This window comes from Sparus aurata, chromosome 7 (assembly GCF_900880675.1).
Source record: "Sparus aurata chromosome 7, fSpaAur1.1, whole genome shotgun sequence".
NCBI lineage: Eukaryota > Metazoa > Chordata > Actinopteri > Spariformes > Sparidae > Sparus > Sparus aurata.
Genome location: NC_044193.1, coordinates 34,257,521 through 34,270,119, shown reverse-complemented (window position 1 = coordinate 34,270,119; position 12,599 = coordinate 34,257,521). Strand labels below are relative to the sequence as shown.

Here is a 12,599-nt window from a genome sequence, read left to right as displayed (position 1 = left end):
TAGTATATGTATGTATTATATATGTATATATGTATATATATATATAAATTGTGACATAACAGATAATGCTCTTAGACATTTTAGTGCTGATGTTGTGAGGTTTATGGCTTCAAGGCTCTGTGTGTCTGTCATATCAGGTTAAAGGAGTCTGATGTTTGGGGTCAGTGTGAGATGCTCAGGATCCTCCAGCGCTACCGACCTCAGTCAGAGGATGAGCTCTTTGACATTCTGTCTCTTCTGGATGGCTCCTTGGTCAGCCCTCACCCCCAAGTTATGGCTGCTACCCTTAGCCTCTTCCTCAGTCTATGCTCCAGCCTGCCTGCTGTCAGTCTGGCGGCCCTAGAGAGGGTACGTGGGCCACTGTTGGCTGCCTGTGGAAGCGTATCAAGAGAGATGAGATTCACTGCCATCTGCCACATACAGGTTTGTGTGAATGGTTGAAATTTGGAGTCAGATTGTATGAATGTATATATCTATATCTATGTCTCTCTCTCTATCTATCTATCTATCTGTGTGTGTATATATATATATATATATATATATATATATATATATATATATATATATATATATATATATATATATATATATATATATATATATATATATATATATATATATATATATATATATATGAGAGAGAGAGAGATATAGAGATATATAGATATAGATATCTATAGATATAGATATAGATAGATAGACCACACACACACACAGGCAAAAGGCTTCACACATTCAACAAAAGAGAACCTTACTCTCAGTGAAACTCTCCTGAATAGATAATAGTTTATAACAAATGTTGGCATTGTTTGAAAAGGAAATTGTGTCTTTGTCTCTCTCTAGTTGTTGTTACGTTCTGTCCCTGGCCTGATGGGGGCGCACTACAAACGATTCTTTTGTGGCTATGCTGAGCCAGCATACATCAAGCAAAGGAAGATGCAGGTGATTCCTGAATATGCTCATTTTCAGGGTCATATTTTTGTTTGGGGTTACTAGTAGAAGACTCGTTACATGCACAAGAACTTCACATGCAGAAAAAACTGAAGGACAGGAAGAACCGAAAGCACAATAGGTCTCCTTTAGTGTTGTATTTAAGTGATATCGGATATCATTGAAACCTCATTTAATTTTACTTCTTTATTATGCTGAGCTCTTTCTACTTGCTGCCGCTATGCTACAATTTGCCATTTCCTTTTGTTATTATATTGTATTGTCCATCTGACACTAGAGCTGACATGCAATATATATATATATATATATATATATATATATATATATATATATATATATATATATATATATATATATATATATATATATATATATATATATATATATATATATATATATATATATATTTCCAGACTTCAGACAACCATGTACTCCCATTTTCCCAAAATTCAACAAAAAACTTAAAACAGAGTGACAAAGAGAAGTTTTTAGCTTTAAATGACATCACATAATCACCATCAGTATTTATTGCTATTTATATAGTGGAAGGCGACAAAGAAATGTTGAGTTATTTTGCTATAAATCACATTACATAACTACACTGCCATTCAACTGCAGGAGCTGCCTGGGTCTACTGCCGTGGACAGATACTTTTTTTGGTGGTAATTTAAAGAAGAGTTGTTTGGACAGACTATGAACACCATCAGACCGACACATTTATGTGCTGCCGGCTTGCCCTTACACACAGGCGTCGTCTCCCCTCTGTTGCGGCTCTGTTACTACCTCCATTTGCAGATCAGAGGTGGAACAAAGCTGTCCCCCCATTCAGCCTTTGTAACTTTTACACAGATGGCAAGTCCAAATATTGATTCAAGATTCCAGCCTTGAAAATGGGGATAGGGCTTTTCATATGCAATAGTCCAAATCACAATGCCATACAAACTTACATTCATTTGGGAAACTGGTTTGTGGTGTTAATGCTAGAAACACATGTTTTTCTAGGCACAAAATTATCATCACTTTATGGCTGCTTTTTTTGCAATTCAACTCCACTTTTTTCAATGTGGAAACATCATCTGCAGTTCAAAACATTCAACTCAATTAGGAGTCATGTACTGAACTCTCATTCATTCATTCATTTCATTCTTTCAGAAATATTCAACATTTTATGAGAAATTTTTCTTATTTAAAATAATGGACAGAATGTTAGAAAAAAATGTATTTCTATCTTTTTTTCATAAAGTATAAAACACATTGTGTGTGATTGGGTGTTTGGATCTTGATCCACACCAGAGATTAAATGTCTGGACACCTCTGCATCTGTGGCTTAATTATAATTTTTTTTATGTATTTATTTTTGTTTGTCTATAAAAGTGCAATACTAGATAACTGGAGCACCTTTTGCCATTCAGTTGTATCCAGAGCTATTACCTAGTGTTAGCATTACATTCTAATACTGTAATAATAGTAAAAATAGTACTGTTTTGGTTGCAGGTGCTGGTGGAACTTGTGAATGATGAGAATGTGGCAATGTTACTGGATGAGCTGAAAGGGTACTGCACTGATGTCAACAGTGACACTGCCCAGGCTGCAATCTCGGCTATAGGTAAACAAACACACACACACACACACACACACACACACACACACACACACACACACACTCTATTATATGGCAGTATAATACATGACGATGTATAAATTGTCTTCACTGCAAGGCAAACACTACCATAGAGTCACATTTTTCTATGACAACATTACTTGGCTCCCTTCTGTACAAATTGTACTTGTCAGTTAATTTCTTTTCAACCTCCGCTTCCCAGTAATGCAAATTTAAACTGTCTCATTACCAAGTGGTGTGGGTGTTAGGATACACCAAATCAGGTGGTGTGGTGATGTGGGAGTGTCACTGGGACAGACAATGCAGGGATCCGTTTGTCAAGAGGAGATTTGCTAACTGTTAGGTGGGGCACAAGACCAAACAGAGTGATCAAAAGTGAAACATCATGCTACACAGAGAAATGTAGCCACGCTAAATAACATGCCCTGCTACTGACTGGTGCTGCTCTGATGTGATCAGCCATCATGCCTTTGCCACAGGAGGTTAAGCATACCGGTCCTACTGTATGGAGGACTAAACCTGACATAAGCGTATATATAAATAAATAAATAGATAAATAAATCCATAAATGCATAAATAAATACATACATAAATAAATAAATACCTAAATAAATGCTGAAATAAATAAATAAATGTATGAATAAATAAATGTATAAATGCATAAATAAATGAATAAATAAATAAATGCTGAAATAAATAAATAAATGTATGAATAAATAAATGCATAAATAAATGAATAAATAAAAAAATGCTGAAATAAATGTATAAATAAATAAATAAAAGTATAAATAAAAGAATAAATGCTTTTTATTTATTTCTACATTTCTGTTCACCTACATTTATTTATTTCTGTATTTCTGTGTCCATATGTAAATGAGGAGGTAGGAGGTCCTAACCTCAGTCAAGAGCATGATTGGTCAAATCGGAGAGCCAGACAAAAGCAAGCGATTCCTGATCCCAAGCCTCGCTCTCTGTAATGTTGTAAACCAGCTCCAGTTAGCTTAATGGCCTCGACCAGTGTGACAGGTTAACTGGCGTTCATTTTAACTTGCGAGGGTCCCAGATGTGCTGGTGGTGTGGTTTGAGAATCCTGTCTGGAGAGCCATGTCCGCTAACCAGGAAAAACATTCTGCTCATCGCTCCAAGTCGTGTATATGTGTATTCGTTTTGACGTGGCTTGAACACTTCTATCCACACGGAGATGCCGGGGCTGCGACTTGCAAACCACTGCTAGACGAGCGCTACAGAGCACAAATCGTCCAAAAGTGCATGTTGTCGGTCTCATATCTTTGTCGTGAATCTCTGTACTCTTAAACAACTCATGGGTGGAACAGTATTAAGCATTTGTTCACGCCGAGCAGCTCGAGAGCGGCGTGGACACCGCTGTTAGCAGTTAGCTGTTAGCTTTTAGCTGTTGGCTGCTCGCTGTAGCGCTAAGAGCGTAGCGTCCAGGTTAACTGTTGACACATGTTACCACCGAGAGTGAGATACATGTCTGGGCTTTCCTATGAACCATTGTCGCTACTGGTGTTTGTATCACAGGTTGATCTGGACGTCTCATGATTTGCCACAGCTGATTGACCTCACGCTGAGCTCCGGCTGGATGTCAACGTACTCTGCAGACTGTTTGACCAGCAGGCTGTATGACAGTGTACACTTTTCACACTGACTTAGCTTCAGCTTAATAACGATGTATGCGGCTCGGAACGATGGCTTTAAGCGACCATTTGAACGCAGTGCGGAATGAAAAATACCCGATGGTAACCGGTGTCACAAGGTAACCTGGACGCTGCGCTACAAGGAGCAGCTAACAGCTAACATAAGAGCTAACAGGGGTCTCCACGCCGCTCTCAAGCCGCTCGGCGTGAACAAATGCCTCAGCCTGTTCCACCCATGAGTTATTTGAGAGTACAGACATTCACGACAAAGATATGAGACCGACAACATGCACTTTTGGACGATTTGTGCTCTGTAGCGCTCGTCTAGAACACACATATACATGACTTGGAGCGATGAGCAGAATGTTTTTCCTGGTTAGCGGACATGGCTGAGGACCCCTCTCTCTCCAGACGGGATTCTCAAACCACACCACCAGCACACCTGGGACCCTCGCAAGTTAAAATGAACGCCAGTCAAATTCATAACTAAACCAGAGCTACATGAACAAATGTCAACATCTGCAGCTAACAGTTAGCTGAGCGGGCTTGCTGGTAGCCAGCAACATTCCTGTACAGTGTACAGGAATCAGCGCCGCTAGTACGGCAGAAGTAGTAGACCCTCATCGAGCACACTCCTGTAACCAATCATGCTCTTGACTGAGGTTAGGACCTCCTACCTCCTCATTTACATATGGACACAGAAATACAGAAATAAATAAATGTAGGTGAACAGAAATACAGAAATACAGAAATGAATAAATGTAGGTGAACAGAAATGTAGAAATAAATAAAAAGCATTTATTCTTTTATTTATACTTTTATTTATTTATACATTTATTTCAGCATTTATTTATTTATTCATTTATTAATGCATTTATTTATTTATGCATTTATTTATTTATTTCAGCATTTATTTATTTTTTTATTTTTTTCATGCATTTATTTTTTTATACTTATGTCAGGTTTAGTCCTCCATACTACTGCGATCATCAGCATCCACCAATGTGGTGCACGATGCCAAACTTAGTGAATATTCATTACACATGACGTTACAATTCATTGTGGTTTCAGTCATTCATGTTGCTAGTCTGATCCCCAGCTTATAAATTATTGTCCACCACAAAGTGACAGTGGGCTGCATTCCTCCAAAAGTTGAGTCTGTTTCATCTTTTTTGACGAGCCCCCTACTGCCAGCACCACCATAGCCAAAATGGAGAACTGTCATTAAAATGAATGGGAGAACCTGCATTTTCGCCACACCACCTGATCTGGTCTGAATCCAGCCTTAGACTCTCTATGGTTAGGGTGGAACACTCACTTATATCCTCTGTTTTGCTGTGTGGACTGGGTGCAGGTCGTATTGGACGGAGCCACAGCGACAGATGTCTAGAGATCCTAACAGGGTTGCTTGCACTCAAACAGGAGCACATCACCTCTGGTAAAACCCTATCCCCACACATACACAGTTCATGCTGCATGCATGCATCTGTTTAAGTGACTTTCAGACAAAAGCAAGTTAATCATTTTGACACAGTTACAGCAGTTTTTTAAAATTTAGTGTGCCTCTACAACAACTCTCTCTCTTTCCACCCCCCCCCTTCCCAGCGGTGGTGCAAACAATGTGTGACCTGGTCTGGGTGTGTCCTCAGTATAGCAACACTGTGTGTTCAGCACTTGAGGGCTGCGAGGAAACGCTGCAGGATAGTCAGGTCAGATCCAAGCAGACACTGCTGCCACACCCACACGCTACCTGGATGCAAAAATGTAACCATGTAATAAAACACTCACATCTTTTACTTTAGAGAACATTTTTTTTAACCACAGATTAAAAATACTATTACAAGTCAAACTAATGCTATTGAAATGTCACTTAATTAATCCAGACTGACTAATTTACATTAGATCCTGATTGATCCTCATCATTCTTGATAATTTTTATGTAGATTTTTTTTATTTCCATAAGCATGTTGGCTACAAGCGATTAAGCTAAGAAGACTAGAAAAACAAAAACAAGAAGAAAAACACAATATCGAGAGTGGGCCTGGTTATAATTTTGTATCCAAATTTTTTATTTTACATCTGAACAAACAGATCAACATAAAACAAGTAATATGACCTGTAACACATAAGCTTTGTTTCTATGAGTCAAGAATCATGTGTACTCTCCTCCCCCGAATCTTGCCATTTGCATGTGGCTTCACTGCATGACCTTTCTAATTTTTGTATTCAAAACTCAGAGAAACTAGACATAGTTGGTGTGTCATAGCTCACATAAGCAGCAATGTAGGTCTGTAGAGTGGTGTAGCTTGTAGTCCCAATATCCGTAAATCGTCTTAGATAAGGTTTGTGGTTACTATAGGCTGAAGACATTTCCTTGCTTTGTTTCACGACATTACATTTACTGGCTCACTTTAGTTACAAACTATTCTAACTCTAACTTTACAACTTGTACATTGATCAGTTTATAGAAAAACTATATTGTAATTGTGTAGTAAGACTCAGAATGAGGGTGCCATTCCCCACCCCTTTTAAGCCTTTACAAAAAGGGCGTCATCACACCATGATTGGCTGGGAGGGGAATGCTCCATCTGCTTCCACTCCTCAATCAGGAGTCAGTCTCCCCGCCCTGCACACGGTTGATCTGAATTTGTGCTATCAGCCCAGAGCCATTTTTGAAGACCAGCCCAAAAGAAAGGAAGATAGCAAGTCTCAAACAATGGGACTGCTACAAACTTGTTAGTACTTTAAGCTTGTGTTTGCCACAGAGATTATTTCCAGCGATATTTAAAAATCCAATTTAAAAATCTCATAAGCTTTTTGATGGGCAATACTAACTTCTGTGTTATCATACAAAATAGGTAATCGCTACATCACTCTATTAATCTTGCTCTGCCTCCTCAGATTTTGACATTTACTGCACAAAGACAACTCAGTTAAGCTGTTGACATCCAAGAATGGCCATAATCTGATTATAGTGTGTGTGTGTGTCCGTGTGTGTGTACGTGTGTGTGTCTGTGCTTGTGCCCTTGTTTTTCTGTATGTGTTGCATCCCAAAACTGGGAGGCCAATCTGATTTTCAGACTCGACAGTCCTCACCATACAGGAAGTCAACCGGGCGGGGTTAGGCAGGGTTGAACTTCCGAGGTGAGAATAGTGCAATAGAGTGGAATAAAGAATAGGCAACAGTGTGTGCAGGATTCAGATTCAGCAGTCCTCACCATACAGGAAGCCAACCAGGCCGGGTTAGGCAGGGCTGAGCTTCTGGGGTGAGAATAGTTAAATAGAGTGGAATAGAGAATAGGCAGGAGTGTGATTATATGATTAGGCTGATCCAGAGAAAGCAATGCGGAATAAGTGTGTTTTTAGGCGAGATTTAAAAGTGGAGACAGTGTCAGAAGTTTGAATGTCTAGTGGGAGAGAGTTCCAGAGGCTGGGGGCAGATCGTCTGAAAGCTCTTGACCCCATGGTGGTTCGGTTGGCAGATGGGGTAAAGAGCTGGATGATAGAAGAGGATCGGAGAGTGCGGGAGGATGTGTGGACATGGATCAGTTCAGTGAGATATGATGGTGCCAGGTTATGCAGGACCTTGAGAGTGAGGAGTAGAATCTTGAAATCAATGCAGGATTTTATAGGGAGCCAATGGAGTTGCTGCAGGGCTGGAGGGATGTGTTCAGCAAAGGGAGTTCTGGTGATGATACGAGCAGCTGCGTTCTGGACCAGTTGGAGTTTATGGAGTGATTACCGAGGAAGACCATGGAGGAGAGAATTACAGTAGTCCAGACGAGATGTAACCAGGGTGTTTACGAGAACAGCAGTGCAGGCTGGTGTGAGTGAGGGACGGAGGCGTTTGATGTTGCGTAGATGTAAGTATGCAGACCGGGTAACATTATTGATGTGGGCTTCGAAGGTTAACGTGCCATCCAGGATGACACCCAGGCTCCTTCCCTGGGGTGATGGTGGGACAGTGGATTTGTCGATGGACATGGAGAAGGGGTTGTGCTTTGCCAGGGTGGATTTGGTGCCAACGAGGAGGACCTCGGTTTTGTCACTGTTCAGTTTAAGGAAGTTGAGTGAGAACCATGATTTAATCTCCAGAAGGCAGTTGGATAGAGCTGTGGGTGGTAGAGTGGAAGTAGGCTTGGTGGAGATATAAAGCTGTGTATCGTCAGCATAGCAGTGGAATTGAATATGAAATTTCCTGCGAATGTGTCCAAGGGGCAGAAGGTAAATAGTGAACAGGAGGGGGCCAAGGACAGAGCCCTGGGAACACCGCTAGAGACTGGAGTGGAGCCAGATCTTAGGTTCTTGAGTTGGACAAACTGTGTGCGACCAGTGAGATAGGATTTCAGACAAGCCAGAGGGATGTCAGTGATTCCAATGGAGGCCAGCCTGTCCAGGAGGATGTCATGAGAGACAGTGTTGAAGGCTGCGCTGAGGTCAAGGAGAACCAGGATGGAGAGTAAACCAGAGTCAGATGCCATCAAAAGGTCATTTGTTATTTTCATGAGGGCTGTCTCAGTGCTATGAAGGGCACGAAAGCCAGACTGAAATTGTTCAAAAAGGTTGTAGAGAGACAGATGGGTGTTTAGTTGAGCTGCAACAGTTCTTTCGAGTATTTTGGAGATAAATGGCAAGTTTAAGATGGGACGAAATTTGTTCAAATCATTCGGGTCTGCACCAGGTTTCTTGATAGTTGGAGTAAGTGCAGCAGTCTTTGGTGATGATGGAACAACACCAGAAGTCGGTGAGGAATGAATGATGTCAGTTATGAGAGAGGACAGGGCAGGCAGGCAGCTTTTTACTTGGTAGGTGGGCAGGGGGTCTTACTGGCAGGTGGATGATTTGGATTTGAAGATGAGTCTGGTTATTTCTGAGACAGTTGGCAGTTTGAAGCTGGTGAGTGGGGAGCTGATGGAGAATGTGGGCAGAGAGTGCAGAGAGGGTGTAGAGTTATTTGAAGCAGTCAATGTCTGGTGAATGTTTTCAATTTTGGCATTGAAGAAGGTCATGAAGTTATCACACTGTGCAGCTGTGAGTAAGTGAGGTGGTAGAGCATCAGGTGGTTTCAGGATATTGTTGATGGTTGAGAATAGGGCTCTAGTGTTCCCATCCGCTGCCCTGATTAAGGTTGAGTAGTATGTGGGGGATTCAGACATAAAGACTAGTAGTGTATTTGCTTTAGATTAAATCGTTTTTGACCTTATTATTTTGCACTGAAATTAATTAATTCAAATGAATGAATTAATAAACACACTTGAGTCTGTCGGCTCTAACAGCGTTTTGCATCACGTGCATCTGCGCAATATCATAGCCGATGATCTTTGAAAATATACTATGTCAACTAGTGATATCAGCACAAGAACTGTTGAGGAATATTTAGACAATTGTTTTTGTCATGTTATAATAATTGACAGACACGATCATTTCGCTCTGTGTGTGTCCCCTGCGAGAGAGAGGGACTGAACACAGGAGCTGAGTTCCGTGGCTGAGACAAGAACTATTAACCTAAAACTTTTACTCTTAAACACAAAAGGCAAGTCCACTTTAAGAAAAAATAATTAAATAATTTGTGTTATTAAAAAATGTAATTAACACGCCAATAATCGACCAATCAGAATTTTGGTCGAGCCAGAACGTATCGACCAATAAATCGACCAGTCGAATAGGAGAGTACAGCACTAGATGTTGTAGTAGGATACCAGTTCATCTGTGGTTGATAAATTGTCTCTGCTGGGAAAATCATCAATTCCATTAGAGAGGGCTGACAAGTCAATATCTTTGATGTTTTTCGAAAGGAGATAGAGCGAGGCATGCTAGTCCTGGATAATCTTACCATGACATCAAAGGATATTAGCTTGTGGTCTGAGATGTGCAAATCTGAGGCACAACAGTTTAGGGGGGTTACGCCAGATTGTGGGGACTGTGATTGTGGGGTCCAACAATTTTTTGGGGAAAATTTATAAAAAAGGGAAGTTACATAAAGACTGATTAAAAGCATTATGCTTTAAATCAGTCTTTATGTAACTTTACTTTTGTGAAACTCAGCAAATTCTCCACTCTGCGACAATAAATGTACATACTGTATGGACACATGTAGTGTCCTGACCACATATGTGAGACATTATTAAGCCCTCGTTAGAAGTGGCACCACCTCCATTGATTGATTAATCGATTGAATAATTAACTAGAAGGAAAATCAATCAAATCAAGCAAATCTGTCTTGTATCTGAAAGTTTTAATGATAATGAGGCAAACTTACTGGAAAGCAGTCAGTGCGTTTACATGACATTCGAGAAAACCAAATTACTGTGTTAGTCCGACTATGATCGGATTTTTAAGATGCATGTATACACCTTAGTCTGACTAAAATCGGACCATATTAGATTTCTCATAGTCGAATTAAAACACCTAGATTATTCGATTGATAGTCACATTACTCGTGCATGTATACGTTTTATCAGATCGGATTTGGATTTTGCGTTCTGCCGGAAGTAGAAGGACGGCGTCTGCAAGCAAGAGCACCATTGTGCATCTAGTTTGTGTAATTATCATGCACACTACATGCGAAATGTTCAAAGATGTAGCTACATCTTGCTCTTCGTACGCCATCTTTCTCAAATGCCGAGGCAGAGGCTGTGTCTGAAATCACCCACTCATTCCCTATTCTCTAGTCACTACATAGGCAGTCCAACATAGTGGACTAAATAGTGAGTTCATCGGCAGAAAGAAAAATGCACTTTAATGACGTCACTGCTGTCGCGCAGTTGAAACGTGAATTGAAACCTCCATGCGCTTGTCCGCAGTGCAATGCATGATGGTAAATATTGCTTGGTTAGTGACCATCGGTTGTACACTACTTTTCGTGATGTATATGAGTGCACTATATAGTAGGGATGTCCCGATCAGGTTTTTTTGCCCTGAGTTCGAGTCCGAGTCCGAGTCCGAGTCATTTGATTTTGAGTATCTGCTGATACGGAGTCCTGATCCGATACTTCTATACTAAATTAAAAAAATGAAGAGGAGTGAAGAAACAGATCCAGGATGTCTCATCTCATTTTCTTCTGCTTATCTGCGAGGGTCGCGGGGATGTTACCGCTTTTATCCCCCTTTTTTCAAGGGGTTGCGGGGGGTTACTGGAGCCAGTCCAAGTTATCTCTATGGGCGAGGCCAGGGTACACCCTGGATGAGTTGGCAGCTCATCGCAGGGCCCTTACTGATGGCAGAGGCTGCCACCCAAGGTGCCAACTGCACATCAGGAGCGATTTTGGGTTGAGTATCTTGCTCAAGGATACTTCGACATGTAGCTCAGTTCCACCCCAGGGGAGCCGGGATTCGAACCAGCGACCTTCCAATCACTAGTCCACCAGCTCCACCCACTGAGCTACAGCCGCCCATTTTTTTTTTTTATTCACCTTATTTTATAATTTAACACTTACCATAGGTGTGATTGGCAAAGGACAAAAAAAAACAGGAAAATATACGGCTCCATTATGTCTCTCTTTACATTTATTTTGTCCCGTTGTTGGCTTCAGCTAAGAAAGAAATAGTTCACCCTACACGTCCAAACTTCTTAGTGTTTCCCCTAGAGATGCACCGATCAGGATTTTTGGGGCCGATCACTGATCACCAAAAGCAGTATCTGCCAATCCCGATATTGCCGATCACAGCGTCAAATCCATAAATTCTTCTATATTGTTGACTTGTGTAACTTTCATATATTTAATTAATGATTCTTCTAACACAACATTGACGTTGTATTATTAAGTATAAAAATTAGGAGATGAGAAAGTATCATGAATTGACCACAGTTTTATTGCAGGCTGAGGCAATGTGCAATATTTCACACTCTAGAGACTCTCAGAGACAACTTGGACTCAGCTTACATAGAGTAACTGTAGCTTACTAGTGGGAATGAATGCAGTCAGGGTGGGAATTTTGTCATTTTAGGGGCAAGTCCATTTGGCCTTCACTTTTTTTTCAGGGGCACCAAGGCCACATGACAGGGCACGAAGGCCACTGAGTAAAATGTGTTGATTTACCTTTCAGACTGATACCATAACATCCTAATTTATAATAAGACATGGATTATGTATTAAAACATTTTTTTTATACCAAAATCAAGTTAAAGTTACATTAGAAAGTAGTTTTTGTTAAGTAGGGTTAGGGTGAGGTGAGTTTTGTGACACCTCACTGAATATTAGTGTTATTGAATATTTCTCCCAATAGAAATTCCCCAAAATTATGGCAAAGCACATTTTTTCCAAACAAAAAAATGTAGAATAACCAGCAGGAGACCACTGATGTGTGGAGTGATTTTGGTGACACTACACTCTGAATAATACTGAAGTTATTGAATATTTTTTCTAGTT

General features: G+C 40.4%; 1 protein-coding gene across 1 annotated transcript in view; it reads left to right on the top strand.

The window, feature by feature from the left end:
* The window catches only part of ap4b1 (adaptor related protein complex 4 subunit beta 1), a 33,288-nt gene that overhangs the window by 3,298 nt on the left and 17,391 nt on the right, over positions 1-12,599 (top strand). The window contains exons 3-7 of the mRNA XM_030422696.1: positions 138-423; positions 844-942; positions 2,446-2,557; positions 5,585-5,668; positions 5,836-5,939. Coding sequence (XP_030278556.1) covers positions 138-423; positions 844-942; positions 2,446-2,557; positions 5,585-5,668; positions 5,836-5,939 — 685 coding nt within the window. The remainder of the gene's footprint in view (positions 1-137; positions 424-843; positions 943-2,445; positions 2,558-5,584; positions 5,669-5,835; positions 5,940-12,599) is intronic.